This window comes from Brassica napus, chromosome C2 (assembly GCF_020379485.1).
Source record: "Brassica napus cultivar Da-Ae chromosome C2, Da-Ae, whole genome shotgun sequence".
Classification (NCBI taxonomy): domain Eukaryota; kingdom Viridiplantae; phylum Streptophyta; class Magnoliopsida; order Brassicales; family Brassicaceae; genus Brassica; species Brassica napus.
Window position 1 is genome coordinate 43,523,534 of NC_063445.1, and position 18,679 is coordinate 43,542,212.

Below are 18,679 nucleotides of genomic sequence, written 5' to 3' on the forward strand. Positions count from 1 at the left end.
TCACAAAGTAACATATATTCAGGCAAAAGGTTATAAATATTATTATATAAATGCTTAATTAATTTATGCATAAGTTAAAATGCACTTCTTTGCAATAGTTTGAGGACCAATGATGTTTAAAGTAAAATAAATTATATCTAAATTTAAATTGAGAAAAATCTAAATTTATATATCTACAATACAAATGTATAATACCAATTAACTATATATTTAAATTATTGTATTAAAACAATTAATAAATAATATTATAAAAACCCAGCGCGTAACGCTAGAACATTCTTAGTATTATAATAATCTTGTCTAAAACTAAAGTTGAGAGCAGAGCCGGCTGAGTAGGGGGGACAAGCTTGTGTCCTCCCGTATATAGTTAAGTGTCCAGTTTTTTTATAAATCTATATTTTTATATAAAAATTATAAATATAATAAATAAATTTGAAAAGAGTCCAAAATTATTTGATATGCATATAATTTTATTATCATCACAAAATATACAAAATATTACAGATTAAATTTTATAAATATTTTAAATATTATCTGAATATAAATTTTAGTGGTTAAAAAATTGTTTGATTTAGGGCCCGTAACAATGTTATCCTGACCCTCGTTTAGAGACTACCGTAAAATGCTCGAAGTTACATAAACCTTGTCTATTCTCTCCCAAATCGTCTCTAAAGGATTAAACCTAACAGTGGCGGTCATATGAATCGAGATATCAATTCATAATTAACCACACAATTATCAAGGTATATACACGTCTACTAAACGTGTTTCTTTTTGTAAACGTCTCAGAGACCCTATTTTAAAGCCATGTTGGGAACCAAGAAACTGACCGATCGAAAAGCCATGGAAAATGATGAAGAAGACAAAGCCCTTTTTCAAACTGCCTAGAAACTGACCTCTAGTTGATTGCTTCTTGGAGCTATTGAGCATTTTTTTTTTAACTAACAAACTGCCTTTCTTTAAGTGAAAACATATACTAGTAGACAAATTAAAGCCCTTTTTCAAAAAAAAAAAAAAAAAAAACATATAGTAGACACAGACTTGGTCGTTACTTGTCTTTATCATTTGTCAACGGTAGGAATTTCGAAGAACCTTCCCTTTGTCTTATTATATCATTATTTACTGATAATGCCCTCCCTACAAATATTACACGTTGTCTCCATTGAACTTCTGATCTCACAAATGAATAACAACGATGAAATCAAGCAAACTGTTTACATTAGTTTCAACATTAATGACTCGGATGTTTCTTCATTCATTAGGTACTTAGTTGCAGCCTTACACCGCGAAGGTATCGACGTGGCATCTGAAAAATCCGGCCACGATCTGAACAAGGGCTGGTTTTCCCGTATCAAGCTTTTTGTGGTGGTTTTCTCAGAGCCATGCACGTATTCCGTGGCATGCCTAGAGAAACTTGTGAAGCTTCTTGAGTTCCTGCGAGAAGAAGACAATGTGGTGGTTCCGGTATTCAATGACGCAATGGCGAAAAATGGAGAAACTTTCTGGAGCGTTTGAGGCACTGGGAATGTCGCATTCTGCAGATCAGGTGACTACGTGGCAGCGCGTGCTAAAGGAAATCACGGGATTACGAGGCCATGAGTATACAAATGAACTAAGGTATGCAAATGAAACTCCACCGATATATTTTCTTAGTGTTATGATCGAATGTAACGTGTGTCCGAACCAAATTCTTAGATTAGATATATTTAAGGATATATTTTGTAAAAAAATATTTTGGCTTTTTTTTTTATCTTTGTTATTTTTATAATGTCACCGGTAAGTTTAATGTTTGTTAACAAGAAAATCTATATCATTCTTCTCATTTTTGAATTTCTAAAGTGCGAAAATATTTTAACATTTTCCTATAAAAATAAAAAGAAGGAAAAAAATCAATAAAATGTTTCAGAAATTAATAAGTAAGAATGATGAAAACTAATAACGAAGAAAGAAATATTCAAATCATCCAGAAAATTAATGTGTACAGAAGCAAATAATAAATAGATTTAAGAGTTTTTCAAAAAAAAAAAAAAAAAAGATTTAAGAGGGAAAAAATGTTTTGTTGATTTATTAAAAAAATTGTTTGTTGATCATCTATTTAACTATGGTGAGGAAAACTATCTACAGTAGTTCTTAATGAAAGTTTGAATATATTATTTAACATTTTTAATTGTATTTATTTTAGAAGATTTTGAATAATACTCACGCGGTAAAGCAAAGAAGCTTACAGTATAAGGAATTACGCATAACTTCTTTTATTCTTTTTTGCAGCGAAGCGGCCGAACTAATTGAAGAGATCGCCAAGAATGTATCTGAGAAGCTCAATCCAACGGAAAATATTACACGCGTTGTTACGAGTGCTAGAAAACTTGCTATGCAAGCAACCATGGGGCTTTCGTTCTATAGGCATTTTAGGCAACCCTGGGATAGGCAAAACGACGTTTGCTGAAGCAGCCTTTCGAAGAATGCACGATGGCTATGACGTTTTTCGCTTCATCATAGAATCCAATAACAAGACCATTGAGCATTTCTCTGAGGAAGACTTTCAAGAGATCCTAATGGAAACGTTTGACCTAAACAATCAAGATGCCGGGCCATGTCATCGTCGAAAAAGACTTCTCCTTGTCCTAGATGGCTTGCAAAATGCTCAAGACGCAGAGTCTTTTCTACGTGGGTTTAATCGGTTTGGTCCAGGGAGCTTACTCATAATAACCTCAAGTGAAAGAGAAGTTCTTGAGAAGTGCCATCTCAATGAGATTTATGAACTTAAAGGTCTCAATGATGAAGATGCCTTGAAGCTATTCATAAGGTGTGCCTTTGGGAAAGATGTTATAGACGAAGAGCTTCGGAAACTTTCGGTGAGTGAGATTGAACGTTGTGATGGAAATCCGTCTACTATTCGCTCACATGCCGCGAAGATGAAGAGCAGGATGGAAACAATAGACATGGAGTCAGCTTTGGCCAGGTTTTGGCACATATCTTCTTTATGTTTTCAGGAAACTATGAATACTTTCTCTATAACTCCGAAGCAGTCTTTCTTTATCACTGACGCGTACAACTATCAATGGGATCTTGAGAATTTATCGGGATTCGACTTAGCCAGCAGCTTGGAGATTAGGTTGAGTGACCTAAGGGGTCACTGCTTGACTTATGACTCTAGGCAAAAGTTTTTCTTTTCTACCATCTCATCAACCTATCTATCCGATTTTAAGGATCTCTCGCTACTCAACTTTCCTAGCCCTGCCATTGAGTCTATGCCTATAGACCTAAAGATTCTCCAATTACGTCAAGAAATCTTACTTGTTTGTCAAGTTAACAAACCTTGGGAAGGATATAAGGTCAGGAAGCTCTAAAAACTCATCATTTTCTTTACTTTTTTTCTCACCAAATTTTATTAGTCAAATAAATGAAAGAGGTCTATTTATCTGGTAAAGTTCAAAAAATTAAAAAAAAAAACATATTAGGAACACTACTTAAATCAAGATGACCTAATCAAAATAAATGATTTCTAAGAACTTAACAAAACTAATTTCTGGTTATCTTTTCCATTTTTTCTTCTTTCTCAGAGCTTCTCGATATTTAAAATAATCAAGCTTGGCCAATCGAAGAAACTAGTTGAACTTGAAGACATTTCTGAAGCACGTGACCTTGAGAGAACCGATATTCAAGATTGCACAAGCATGAAGAGCATAACAATAGTAACTGATCACCTAGAGCCTCTCCAAGTTCTAAATATGTCTAGTTGCATTGAAAGCCAGATTCTTCAGTGGGGACTCCAAACAGATCCCCTGTGCCTTCTCTACAATTCAGCAAACGAGACAAAATCTCATTTCTACTTTGATTGCACCTTCTGTAGGTCGATTTGGACCGCAATAAGCAGTAGGATACATCTCTCCCCTCTACAGATATGGGAGGATGTATTCTCTGCCATGGTTAACCTCAAAGAATCCAAATCTAAGGAACTCCTATCCCGAATGGCTTGGCACTCAACTATCTACGGTCTCTTGTTTGAGAGAAACAGTCGGCTTTACAGACAGAGTTACAGATCAGGGGATGCAATACTGGCGCAAATCGACAGAGAGTTCAGAAGCCAAGTTTCACGTTTGAGAAAGAGACACCCTAAAATAGCTTCTAAAATCCTTGGACTCTGGCTCGGAACTTCTTCATCTCACTGATGCCTGCCATGCATTCGACCACAAGTAGCGACAGACTCATTTCTTCCTTGTTTGCCACGTCTTCCTCGTTCCTCCATCCCTGAACTGTTTGGTTAATTCAAAACCATCCCATATGTCTTCGACTTAACACATATGAGGCCTTCCGGATACCCAAGAATTAATTACCCATGCATCTCCTATAGACAAGGATTAATCCAAAAATCAAAACCTAAATAAACTGAAAAACTGATTCAAGAACTCTTTTATTGAAAGCTTCTGCATCAAACTGTGTGAAAAAAAAAAAACAAATTATCTTTAACAGAACGCTTGATATGGACATGTGAATGTATTGTTGTGCCTCAATGTTTATATAAGAACATGTTATTACTTTCCTTTTGTCTAAAAATTTGCACACTTTAGTTATTACATGGAAAAGTGCCTTTTTCGATCCTGCTTTCCGTGTCGTGTTTTCTTATACCGGAACAAAATATAAGTGCTAAATACAATATAAGCAAAGACTTAATTTAAGTTGTAGACCTGAACTAGGGGTGTTCAATCCGGATATCGGTTCGGTTTCGGTTCGGTTTTTTTTGGTTTTCGGTATTTCGGTTAGTAAAATATAACTACCATTCTAAATCCATATTTACTTCGGTTCGGTTCGGTTTATATACCGTCGGTTTTCGGTTTATTCGGTTTTATACCAAAAACAAAATTATTTTGTTTGAGATCATATTATATGAATTTTAGAGTCATATTGTCAACACCATCATTTATTAAAAATATATTACATGTTCAAATAAATGAACAAAAAAGTAAAAATGCTTCTACCATCAAATAAAATAATCAAATCTATAACTAAAATCAAAGCTTGAAATTTTGAAAATAAAAATATGAAACAAAACAGAAACTTATGTCAAAAAAAGACTTAGAAAATAAGATGTCTGAATTACGATGTATTGTTATTTAGTTATAGTTCAAGTGTTTTACAAATTAAGGTTTTTTATTACTATAAAATTATGGTAATAGTTATTAACACAAATTTAACTTGTGTAACAAATAGATTTTCATGTATTGTTATAAAATAGATACATATTTACATGTTTCTACTTTTAATCGGTTTTGTTCGGTTTATTCGGTTTAATCGGTTATATACCAAACCATATCCAAATCATACGGTTTTTATAAAATTATATCCATTCGGTTTATATGGTATATACCAAAACCAAACCATATTGTCTATTTCGGTTCGGTTCGGTTCGGTACGGTTCGGTTTTACCATATTGAACAGCCCTAACTTGAACTCTCAACCGTGAACAAAAAACCTACCTTCACGTTGTTTTATAATAGAGGAAATCTTCAAAAGTTGCGCTTGTTGCAGATCGAACCTTCGTCCCGAGGATATCATGCACACTTACTATGCTACGACAATTCTTTTTTTTTCTTATTAGATTTAAAACATATATAGACTCTGATCCGTATATTCTCAGATAAAAAATATTTTTGTTTACACATTTTATTTAATAGTGATTACAAATTTTTTTCATAAAAATCAAAATTAGCTTTTAAAATAACAATTTACACAAATTTAAATAAAATTATATAAAACTTAAAATACATAGATTATAGATGCAATTATAATTTATAAAACTTAAAGTAAATCTATTTATTTTAAGTTTTATTTAAATTTATTTACAGTGTTTATTTTAAAAATTAAGTATTGATCTTTAAGAAAAAAATTGTAATCACTGTTATATATAGACTCTTTAATTTTAAATATTTGAAATTAGATAACTATTTGAAAAAATGTCATTTTAAAATTAGATTGAATAATTTATGAAATATCATTTTCAATTTTATTACATGTATAACAGTGTAAAAATCTTAAAATACATAAATTACTGATGCAACTATAATTTGACTTAAATAAAATGTGTAAACAAAAATAATTCTTACCTTAGAATATACGGGTCACAGTCTACATTCACATAAATTAAATTCAATTTTTTACTCAGCCTATTCGGCTTATAAAAAAAAATTCTATTGACACATCAAAATGTTAATAATTGATCCAACACCTTACACATAGTAAAAACTAAAACATTAATAAACAAGACAAGAAGATTTTGTTCGATGTGTATTTATGTCAATTTAGCATGGCGGGCTGAGTGTTACACGACGGTGTAACGTCTGACAGTGAGCCGAATGTACTAGGACTGTCTCGCGGTGACCCGATTGTACCATAGGCCGCGATCGTTTGAAATTTCCTTCTTCTAGTTGTGATAAGGGAATAGGATATTGCCGAGGATGAGGAGGAACCTAATGTCACCAGGGCCCTAGAATAAGTTGAGATCGAGTGTTTGTGTTCGAAAGTCTTTAGCGGTTATCATTTCATAACGTTAATTTTCTTCTACGTACTTGTGATAATGCTTATATTTGTGAATCCAAAGAATTATATTGCAATTATTATTAGGTAAACCTCTCTCCTTAGATTGATTGATGTTTTGGGTGGGTAAGCGAGAGGTTAAGCATGCTAAATTGGAGATTGTAACCCACTGAGTAATATTAGATTACTCACTCCTCACTGGTTGTTTGTAGATCGAGTCAGCCAGTAGAGGTTGTGGGGAGTTAAGGGCGGCTGGTGTAGTGTTGTGCATTTTTTTTGCTAAAGAATGTTTTCAGAATATAAATATGTATTTTTTGTCTCTCTGCATGCCACAACTTAGGTATTATGTTCTGTTTTGTAAACCATGTAATACTAGCATAAGACAATGATGAGTTTATTTGTATATATTATCAATAATTTTTTAAAATATATTTGATCATCCTATTTATATACATACAATGTTTTTTGTTGTTATTATATAATTTCTTCCCAATGGACCGGGTCAATTTTTATTAAAAATTGGGAAACTAAAATATAGTTAATATATCATGGGTTGATCGGATTGGACATTAAGCAAATTATGACACAAAAACCTTATTTTTTTCCACCGAACTCATTCTTGAAAAACCGAATAGTACTGTTTCCACAGTTGAATTATTTTGATTTTTATCTTCCATATGGTTTTGAAAGGTTTCAGATCAACCATAGAATTGATACATGTCATTTTAATGTTTTTAGTCGTATGCTTAAGGAAAACTTACATTTTTGTAATTTAAAATCGTTTTAAAAAATTCAAAATATAATATATAAGAAAAATCTAACATATAAAAAAATATAACGTATAAGGTTTCGTCATTTTTGTAATATAAAGTCATTTTTAAAAATTTAAAATATAACATATAAGGTTTCCTCATTTTTGTAATTTAAAATATAACACATAAGAAAAAAATCTATTTTTTATTATATGGTTAATGTGATTGTTTAATTTTTTAATAATATAAAATTAAACAAAAATGAAGAAGGATGCAAAAATTGTTATCAAATCTTTATTATTCATAGTCATTAATTGCCATATATATGTTAATCATAATAGGTAATTCCGTAGCTTTTATTTAAGGAAAAAATACATGCTTCTTATATTTTGGACCAACATTTTTCTAGTAATTGAATTTAGACCAACATTTTTTTTAATTAATTCTTAAGCTGCTACGTAATCTAAATTGACATCATAATTGAGTGACACCTAAGCAATGTCTCTTTTTAATTAATATAAAATTAAGATTACAACTTTTTAAATGATCCTCAATTAATATATAGGGGATACAAGTTAAATAAATGAATGTTTTGTATAAATGAATTGTTGTTACTGATATTAGCTTGACCAACTAACACAATGTTAGATTCAGGTATGGATTGAAAAGCTTTATGCCTTAATAAAACGGGACGTGTTAGTGGATGAACTGGCCTAAACCCTAGCCGGATCGTCCCTAACCCGTTGTAACAGTTCTGACATTGGTAACTGGTTGGTCCATTGGTCATGTCCTTTTTTTATTTTGTTTGATTGTTGGCCTGTCGATCGCCCTATACCTACCACAGTTCAGGGGTATCATTGCAACCAAAGCTTTAAAAAGCAAGTTCGTGAACAAGTAAACCCACCGTCACACAGTGAGTCTTAATCCCACGTATTCCTCTGTTTTCATTTTGCTAGTAACACCCAATGGTATCTTGAAACTTTCAATAGTTATAGCACCCAGCTCTGATTTAGTAATGAGACATGATAAACAAACTGTTCTGCAATGACGTACATCAATAACCAACTTCTTGTTAATAAAAGAAAAAGAATAAGGTAAGTAGATCAGAGAAGCTTATTCGCTCTCTACAAAGCTTGGTTTTATTGTCCTTTGTTATAGTTGCAATCATAAGTGAAGAAACGTTCTTATTCTTCCCAGGAGTCCCCACCATCTATTTTCACCTTGTTCCAAGCGCTCTATCTGTGAGCTTGGCTCCCAAGAACCAGATTCATAAACTAAACTAAAACCACATTTTAATACCTCGAAATTTGTAACCTCACCACTGCCATCTGCCACTTCAAATTTAATGGATGCCTTAGGTGCTGTTCGTTTGGTTGCCGCAGGTACCGGCGGCAGCGGCAGCGTCAACATTCGGCGTCAACTCCTGTTCGTTTCGTTGCCGCAGACAGCTGCGTCTGACGCCGCGTCCGAACGCCGCGTCCTGCGGCTGACGCCGATAAAACCTGCGGTCGCGACATAAAACCTGCGGCCAATAAGGTAATTTACTATTTTACCCTTACTATGTTTTAGTATTTACAAAAAACCTAAACCTAAACTTGACGCAGTCGGGGAAAGTGACGCAGCTCCATCTCTATCTCTCTCTCTCGATCTCCATTCCTAGAACCAGTGAAGATCTTGAGAGCTCTCTCCATCTCAAGCTCTCTCTCCATCTCGAGCTCCCTCCATCTCAACCTCTCTCTCCATCTCGAGCTCTCTCCATCTCGGGCTCTCTCTCCGTCACGAGCTGTATCCATCTCAGGCTCTCTGGCTCTCCCTCTGTCACCATCTGTCTCCATCTCGGGCTGTCTCTCTTCTCTGAAGAAAACCCATCTCCTATCTCATCTCCAAGCTCTCTTACCCATCTCCGATCTCATCTCGAAGCTCTCTTACCCATCTCTGATCTCATCTCCAAACTCTCTCTTCTCCGAGCTCATCTCATCTCCAAGCTCTCTCTTCTCTTTTTCTCGTTGAGGTACGTTTGATGCTAGTCAAATAGAGTTTCAACATTCTGATTATTTGAATCTCTGATGATTGTTTGATTATTTAAATTTAAAGTGCAGGCTACAAAAACATCCTATTGTAGTTAGTACGTATTGGTTTACGAGTCTGCACTCATGGGGAAGCTTAAAGGGTTGCTTCTTAGTATTAAATTGTTTTAAGAAGTTAACATATGCCGAGTCAAGTAGAAGTTAAATTGTTTCTGTTTCCTGGAACATTGTTGGAACGTTGTTTGGTCTTATTTGGAGAAAGTAGACGGCTTGACTTGATTTTTCAATTTTTTAATAATTTGTGTGTGTTTAGGGAACACTCAACGTATGCTTCAAACTGTGGATTGTGAATGATTTTTATTTATGCTTTTCTTCCATATTTGTTTAAAATTTATAAAGTATTTATTGATCATAAGATCTTATGTGTTTTGATTCATTGATTGAGAGAACATTTGGAGTATGGAAAGCAAAATGGAGGATTTTGGATCGTAAGCATCCAAAGTATGGTCTGGTCAAGTGGATTAAGTTGGTGACAGCGACGATGGCGCTACACAACTTCATACGTGATTCACATCGGGAAGATCATGATTTTGTACAGTGGCAAAATGGTGATGATGGAGAAGGAGAAGCTGATAGTGACGGTGATGAAGAAGAAGGTGATGATGATCATGATGATGAAAAAGATGGTGGTGGTGGTGGTGGTGGTGGACGTATTGTATATGAGCCGACAGGTGATAGAGCGATGGAAGATTTGCGTGATAACATCACAAATGAATATGGTAGAGGTCGTTTACCGTATTAAATGTTTTAGTTGATGATTTAATTTTTTTGCTTATAACTTTGATTGTCATGTAAATGTGATATTTATTTAAGACTTGATGTAATATTTAGCTTTTGTTTATAATAAATATTTTGAATTATTATTTTGTTTCTAATTTAGCTTATGATGTATGAAAAAAAAATGTTACATTTGTATAATTTACATTTGTATAATTGACCAAAAAATTATTATCAAGTAAACATAATATTTTAATGGATGTAAATATGTTTAAACTACACTTGATTTATTTAAATACAATTTTATAAAAAATTTAAAATAAATCTGAAAAAATGAAAATAGCCGCTGCGTCTGTCAAACGAACAACCCAAAAATTTGCTTCCTGCGGCAGCGTCGGCGTCGACCTCAACTTCGTGCGTCTTCTAAACGAACAATAATCTGCGGCAGCGGCAGCGGCAGCGTCTGCGTCAGCGTCTGCGAAACGAACAACAACTGTTTTCATTGACGCTGCCGCCGCCGCCGACGCTGACGCCGAAACCTGCGGCAACCAAACGAACAGGGCCTTAGTAGGTACACATCTCTTCTCACCATCTTCTTCTTGACATTTGTTGATATTTAACCAATTGGTGTAGCCAATGAATACATGAGTAGATTTAATCGTGCATTGCTCGTCGCCTGTCTCTGATAAACGTCCAACATGACAGTTAAAGTAGCTTGAGGATGTCTCAACATTGTTGAATTGACATTTGCATTTCACCATGAGGTTGTTGTTTCGAACTTTTTGATCCTGAAACGAGACAACAGCACATAGAGCTATCCCAACAAACCCACTTTCATTCCAGTGTCCTGGCAGCTCAGGCTGTAACACTGCTCCAGAAGCTTTGTGACTAAACCAAGCGGGAACTTCACTTCCAGGAAAGCAAGTGGCAACCAGAGCTTCAAAAGCAAAACCCTGTAAAGTAAAAGCAAATATAGTTCATATAATTATAAACAGTTGATCGACCTTAAGAGATGAAATGAGAGAGAGATAGAGACCGTCTTGTGCCGATTCAATGAACTTGAAATCATATGGCTCTTATTGTGAGCATAGCATATGATTTCATTCTTTGCGATATGATCCAGTTTTTCACAGTTGGTGAAAATGAATGAGGAGGGGACCTGCTGCGTTGGCATAATAGCCAGGGGACTCCCTACTGTTTGTAGTGAATAGCAAGCATGTGCATCCAAGCATTGAAGATTTGGTGGAAGCGTTGAAATAGATGTGAGATTCTTGCAATACTTTAAGTCTATCCATTTCAAGTGATATAGTTGACTAATGCTATCTTGTTGGCTGCATATCATATCGTTTCTGCTCAAGCATAGACGCAGTAACATGGATAAGCTATTCCTCCGAGGTGACTGTTGCAACACTGCTTGGTCTTTGAAGTTACCACAGTGTAATAACATCTTGGGCAATTCTTTTATTGAGGTCCCATCAAGTAGCAAAATCTGCAGATTCTCCATGTTCTCCTTAATATCAGGGAAACTCTGAAGCCTAAAACAACCAGAGAGTATTAGTTCTTCAAGAGCCTTCAGCTTGTCGAGACAATCAGGTAGAAACTCCAACATTTTGCAGTTTTCAAGATTCAACAACACAAGTTTCTTAAAACTTTTCATGGTCCGAGGAAGACTCTCAATTGCAGTCCCGTCTAGATGTAGAGATTCAAGATTTTCAGAGATCAGCTCGAAGTTGTTAAAATTTGAGCAGCCACTGAGGATGAGAGTCTTCAGGGAAATTAGATCCAGCTTCTCTGGTAGAGACGAGAGCATGATGCATCCTCTGAGGTTAAGGAAAACAAGACTTTTCATATTTTTCATCTCTTTTGGCAACTTCTCAAGAATCGAGCAGCCTTCGAGATTTAATCTTCGGAGGTAAAATGCCCTTGACAAAGCTGACAGGTCAGTCAATCTGGTCGAGTAACTCAGATCCACCCATTTCAACCATGGTGTATCCTGTTACAACAACTCGGAACAAGTTTAGAACCAAACAACTTAACTTGTATATGTTACTTATAGGTCTTGATTGTCTGTTTATGTGTGTATGTTTGCTTTCATTTTTGATGTGTAATAGTGAATTCTCCTTCTAAATGAAAGTGGTTCTAATCAAATTTCACTTGTAAATCCCAAACCCACACAGTAAAAATCTGCTTACCTACTTTGGATATTCCTTCTTTGAAAATTAAAAATGTTCTTTTCAACTGTGAAAATAGCTTTTGTTAAGAACATGTATGTATACAATTTTTTTTTCATTTGAAACAATCTAGACCATAAAAAAAAATGTATCAATGCAAAAGATGGCACATGAAGACACACCTTAATAGCTTCCCAAACACGTTGAATTTTATTGTAAGGCAGCCTAAGATCAATCAGATTCTCCGGGTTGAAGTCTGGTGGAAGTTCATCCAATGGAAATTTCAGCCAGTGGAGACATCGAATCTCTTTAAAAGGGAACTCCAGTCCATCTGGCAAGTTTACTTTAGAGTCAACTTCACATTTCTGAGGACAAAGAGAGTCATAGATCTTGAGGTACCGCAGAGTCAGCTTGTTGAACTTTTCGACAAAGATCTTTGGGTCTATAGGTATTCCCGTCTCAACTTTGGACATGTCTAAGAATATACCTCTCACCTGTTTCGTTTTTCGGCAACAAGTCAAAAGATAAAGAAGTTAGCCAAGTATATGATTCCAGAAACTGTATTTAAATAGTTTAGAGAGGGGGAGTTACCTTTTTTATTTTCTGATTGAGGATCACTTGTTCTGAGCGTAAGGTGTTAGTAATTTTGTCAGAACTCCACATTCTTTCTCCTCACTTATGTTCATATGATGAACCAAGTTGCTTCCCCATTGTACACAGTAAATTATGCATCTCTATTCGGCCGGCAGAGATACAGATGAACAACTTTTCAGCAAGATCTCTAACAACTTCACCAGACTCAGGTCCATAGGGGTCTAGTAAGCATTTCACATAATCCTCCTCCTCTGATCTGAAGAAACAAGCTATGTCGAGAAACGCGTCCTTCTGCTGATCACTTAGTTTGTCGTAACTGATTCTCAACTCAGTTAGGATCTTTGGATTACAACAATGTGGTAGTGTTAATAGTCTTCTCTCCCAGTGAGGCTATTCTTCCCCACAAAGCTCCTTTCCCAATTCCTCAAGGGCTAGTGGATTGCCTCCAGCATAATCCACAAACTTTTTTGATAGTTTGGGAAAGTTCCCCTTGGTGCTAGAGACTTTTTCTTTAAAGGCATGATGTTTAAAGAGTTCCAAGGCTTCTTTATCGTTCAGTCCAGGGACGACATAAGTATCCTGAACCATACCTGCGATGGATGACTTGTCACGCGTTGTAATGACAATCTTGCTTCCTTTCTTGATCCATTCGAGGTTTTCGAGTAAGAAGTTGACTTGGTTCTTATGGCTCACATCATCCAAAACAAGGAAAATCTTCCCGTTGAACATTTGAGAGCCTTTTCATTCAACTCTTTACCATTCAGAAGTATGTCCTTCAGCCAACCCGATTCGTCGTCTGACTCCTCACGTATCGCCTTGATATTCTTTGTAAACACAAACCTATTGTGCCACTTCTTGAAATGCATATCAGCGAGAGCTGTTTTACCAATCCCAGGCATTCCAACTATCCCAAAAATCTGAGTTTCGAGGCAATTTTCAAAATCTAACTTATCTTCAAAAAGCTTAAGGCGTTGGCTTATTCCAAAGTCAACCAGAGGCGATGCTTTAGGCTTTTCAATGTGTTTAGTGGGAATATTTCCACTATAACTTACAGATGAGAGATCCGTAGAGATTCCATTGAGATGCTTCTATCTTCCTCCTCTGCTTATGGCAAGCACTTTTTTAACCGAATCAACGATCTTGTCAACAAGCTCCTTCTCGTTCCGACAAGTTGCCAGATTCAAACCTAACTTGCTCGGAACAGACTGTAAAGCATTCTCCCAATCAGGCATATTTGGTCGTTTCCTTTTACCTTCAGCGTATAGCTTTCTACCGAACTCCCCTTTCTGCTCCTTCACTTCCTCAGGTGCCACGTTGAAAAACACAGGGAGGATTCTGAGTTTATCTTTCTTCACTTGTTCCATGATCTTCACCAGCTCGTCCAAAAACACCACTTTGATTCAGCGTACATGCTCGAGAAGATGGACACAGCGATTTGGGACTGCTCGATCCTAGTGAAAAGGATGCTAAGATCTTCTCTTTCGTGTCGACGTAGTACTTGATTTCAGCATCGTTTAAGCCTCTCTCCAGATGGCTGATGAAACCGCTGCGAAGTTCTTTTCCCCGGAAGTTGATGAACACTTGCCATGATTCAGGGAGTGTTTCGGAAGAGGAGCAGCAATCCGCCATTGGATCGTTAAGAGACGTTCTATTGATGAAGTCAACGTTCCAATACCTGGCCACTCAGTGTGTAATAATTATAGATAAAGCACACAGACACACACAACCCATCTTGACCGCGTTTTTTTATTTGAAATAGACATTTATTTGCATTTTGGAGACAGTTTTATTGAATCTCTTTCCACTTTGTACTGAAACACGTTTTGTTTTTTTTGTTTTTTTTTTTTGACTGTCAAAAGACCATTTTATTACTCAAACTTGAGCTAGTTTGGATAACCAAACCGGAATAGAACAATCAATAAAACTGAAACACGTTTTGTTATCAAGACATTTTCAGTGTATTTAAAACTTATTTTATCTTTCAGCTAAATATACCAACCTCAACAGTTTTTCGAAGACTGTAAAAGTAATGGCTCATAAGATGAATATATAAGACCGGACGAAACATAACGAACAAAACTGAAAAATGTACATTGAGCGGCTGATAGATATTATCAACATCTTATATCGTTTTTATATTTAAAATTATAAGCTTTTCCTTTCTGAGACTCCATAACATAGTTTGATAGCTTTTTGTCCGTATTGTCACTAAAATTCTATTAGCTTATCACACAATGGCTTCCCCCAAAAGGGTTCAGACTTTCCTTTGGAAAGGTACTTGGATCTGGTATTGAATTGGAGAGTTGGGTGGCAATTGGAGCTTCTTCCTTGGAGAAGATAGAGGAAACAGAATACTCACTGATCCTTGTGGCTGGTAAATCTCTCATCGTCCTTGGCTCCTTTGTTGATGGAACTATCATAAGCAATAAAACATGCAGTGGTTATTATTTTAAAATAATAAAATAAAAAGAAGGAAACGCTAGCCACTTACCGCAAACAACAGAACCAAACCATTTCCTGAATATGTTGTCTGACTGAGCTAAAGGTGGTGGTGATGTAGTAGTTGCAGGCCATTTTTTCTTCTGGTTTCTCCAGCCGAAATAATTCAGGTGGTAGCAGACCACAACAAAAACAACCACAAGCAGAAGATCCAGTAACAAGGAATGTAATTTGTAAAAGTGAAACGTGAAGTGACTGAATATAAAAGTCGCAAAAATAACCCCCTTATTGCCTCCTCCCAGGGACTTGGGATTTACTTCAGGTATTTTGGTAAGCGCTCTCTGAACTAGCTCGGCAGTCGCTTCAACAAGAGAGGCATCTTCGCTGCAACATTAGTGAGAGAAAAAGATGCAGAACAATTAGTAATGAGTACAAACTAGAAACTGGATTAACCTTCTTTAGAGTGAAACTAGCGATGAGTCTTTCCACTCGTCTACACTAGATAGTTCCACATTCCACAATCCACTGGATCAAAGATAACCCATTATTCACTAATTAGGAGTTATGAAGAAATCAATACCCGTAAAGTTTTGAGTGTAAGCTCAAGCTGATTGTCTTCGCAATGGACTTCACCTAAGTCTCCCACTTCAGGACCTTCTCAGCTTCGTCCTTGTATCTTACTCTCATCTCTTTGAAACGTCTACCGAATTCTCCCTTGAGATGCTTCACGTCGCTTGGTTTCACATTGTAGAAGACAGGAATCACCAAGAGTTTGTTTTCCCTTACAAGCTTGTCCATTGCTACAAGCTCGTCCAAGCAAAAATGTGACTCGATGTACCTCTCGGAGAAGATGGCGACTGCAATCTTAGACTCCTCTATCCTCTTGTAGAAATTTTGTAGTTTTATCCCATTTCCCTTATCATTGTCTGTGAAGACGCTGATCCCAGCATCTGTCAAAGTACTAACGAGATGTCTGACAAAGGTCCTGCGCAGGTCACCTCCATGAAAACTGACAAAAATCTGAGAATGACTTCGTCCAAGTCCAGCTTGAGAAGAAGAAGATGCAACTGCGGGAAACTAATAAGCATGACAGAATGTATGAGAGTTTGCTTGTTCAAGTGATAGGGGAATCGAAATAAGTTTTGAGTAGTTAATTTCTTTTCTTATAAAGATTTAAAGAAAAAAAAAAGAAGTTTACAAGGTCGGCTCTGTATTGTTGGGGTTCCCCAGACAACAGGGGGTCCATATCCGATGTTCCATACACATGAGGAGATACACGAGACTCAGTGGTCGGTGGTTGGTAACTGGTAGCCTGCGGAGGACATAATCATAAAAGGTCTAAGTTAATGATCCTAAAATGAAAAATGCATGAAATCTTTATTACGCGATTCACTGAACCAATCAAATTTATGTGATCAAAACTTACGGTTCTTTGCGCTGGTGATCTCTCTTCTGTTCCGCTCTCCGGTCTTACATTCGAGATTGTCACTAAGGTATGAACAAAAGCAAAGTACAGGTGCAAAGACGATCAGACAGAAAAAAGCTAAAAAAGACGTAAGCCAGGAAATCTTGGATCCAACATACCGTTTTCTGAATACGATATGTACTGATTTGCTTCAAGAGGGCCACTGACAGTAGATTTTATCCGCAATTCATCGGTTGCATAGTACAAACTAAAGCCACACTTCAGCACCTCACAACCTTCTAACACTTTTGTACCATCAGTCACTTGAAATTCAAACAAAGCCTCAGTATGACTACATCCGCACCTCAACATATTTCTTGATATCCAATGTACTGGTATAGCCAATAAAGACATGAGACGCTTCAATCTTTCCTGGTGTGTTACTTGATTTGCTCCAACTGCCAATAATACAACTAAAGCGAATACGAGACTAATATTCATTATTGAACACACAAGTACATTTCACTAAGAGAGGATTCCTCTGCTCATGGTAGTCAGGAAATGAGATAACAGAACAAAGGGCTATTCCAGTTAACTTATTGTCACTCCAGTGTGGAGGCAGATTTGACCTTAACACCGGTCCAAAGGCTCGGTGACTGAACCATGCCGGAAGATTACATACAGGAAGACTGGAAATTGATAGAGAGAGAGACAGACCTTATTGTAACGAGTGAGTTCATCTAGCACTAACTGGCTTCGCCACCGAGAATAGGATATGATACTATCCTTTGCGTCTTCATCCAACTTGTTGCAGTTGGAAAAATTGAATTTGGCATGGATCTGCTCAGACAACAAAGGAAGGGCCAGAGGGTTTGCAACTCTTTCCAGTGAATCACAGCCATGTGCATCAAAAAACTGAAGTCTAGGTGGAAGCGTTGGAACAAACCTCAGCTTCTTGCACTGCTTCACATCAAGCAATTTTAGATTATAAAGTTTTACGATGTCAGGCTGCAGGCTGACAAAAGTATTTCCACTCAAACATAGATGTCGTAGTGAGGATACTCCATTAACACCACAAGCCTATTCCCTCACGGTGTCATATGACCCAAAAGGTTATAAGAAATTATCAGCAGGCCCTTCGTATACAGTGAAGCACGATATGCTTGGCATCTCGTTCGCTCCCGTCCCATCAAAAAGTAAAATCTGGAGCTGTTTTAAGCTATTCCGGACATCTGGAAGATTTTTGAGCCTTGAACAACCAGAGACTATTAGCTCATCAAGAAATTTTAGACTGCCCAAACAGTTGGGAAGATACTCCAACATTTTGTTGGGGAAAGACACACGGCGCAGCGGAAATACTAATGGTCGTGTTCCCCAGACCTTGTGTGAACCTGTGAAGAAAATACTTTGACGATGGCGGGATGTGATATGCAGAAAAACGTAAATGAGACACACAATTTTTATGTGGAAAACCTCCTCGATGTGAGAACGAAAGACCACGGGACCGTAGTCCACTCAAACATCCACTATATAAATGGTATGAGTACAACCACGTCCTCCCTGTTCAACAGCCTGAACATAACAGAGAGTCTAGCTACAAAGAGCTATCACCAACACAAGCAACAACAACAACAAGAGAGCAACACAAAGCTTCAAAACCGGCAGCAACCAAACGACCACAGCTCACAAGGATTCCGGCATCCAGAAACTAATCCAACCATACAAATCCAAGATACACAAGTCAACAATACCTCTGCCAAATTTCAGCTCAAGAAGAGAAGATCTCACCGTCAGATTTACCAAACACCCAAGACTGCCCAGCTGAAGAACTGTGACGACCAGCTTCACTAAAACCCAGACAACAGAAGATCCAACCGTTGAAAACCAAATCCCTTCGGTGAACATCTAACCCACTGACTTAAGAAGCTTCCCACAAAATATCAGCCCGATCAAGTTCCGTTTGATCCTCCAAAACCAGTC

The 18,679-nt window shown here is 36.6% G+C and overlaps 2 protein-coding genes across 3 annotated transcripts; both read right to left on the bottom strand.

Annotated features, from left to right (window-relative positions):
- Nucleotides 1–9,224: 9,224 nt before the first annotated feature.
- On the bottom strand, nucleotides 9,225–14,723 carry LOC106425483 (inactive disease resistance protein RPS4). Its single transcript, XM_022696703.2, has 4 exons — nucleotides 12,853–14,723; nucleotides 12,444–12,755; nucleotides 11,127–12,083; nucleotides 9,225–11,043 (listed from the first exon to the last, which is right to left on the bottom strand). The coding sequence occupies exons 1-4, from the start codon at nucleotides 12,922–12,924 to the stop codon at nucleotides 10,405–10,407; spliced, it is 1,980 nt and encodes a 659-aa protein (XP_022552424.2). The 5' UTR covers nucleotides 12,925–14,723; the 3' UTR covers nucleotides 9,225–10,404.
- Nucleotides 14,724–14,922: 199 nt separating this feature from the next.
- LOC106425545 (vesicle-associated protein 1-4) lies at nucleotides 14,923–18,043 on the bottom strand. Of its 2 annotated transcripts, XM_048747860.1 has the most exons (7): nucleotides 16,879–18,043; nucleotides 16,721–16,782; nucleotides 16,493–16,606; nucleotides 16,390–16,403; nucleotides 15,875–16,348; nucleotides 15,347–15,678; nucleotides 14,923–15,268 (listed from the first exon to the last, which is right to left on the bottom strand). In XM_048747860.1, the coding sequence occupies exons 1-5, from the start codon at nucleotides 17,198–17,200 to the stop codon at nucleotides 15,928–15,930; spliced, it is 933 nt and encodes a 310-aa protein (XP_048603817.1). In that variant the 5' UTR covers nucleotides 17,201–18,043; the 3' UTR covers nucleotides 14,923–15,268; nucleotides 15,347–15,678; nucleotides 15,875–15,927. The 2 variants fall into 2 exon arrangements, with proteins under 2 accessions (XP_048603817.1, XP_048603816.1); XM_048747859.1 differs by lacking the exon at nucleotides 16,390–16,403 and having other exon boundaries at nucleotides 15,875–16,371.
- Nucleotides 18,044–18,679: the final 636 nt, after the last annotated feature.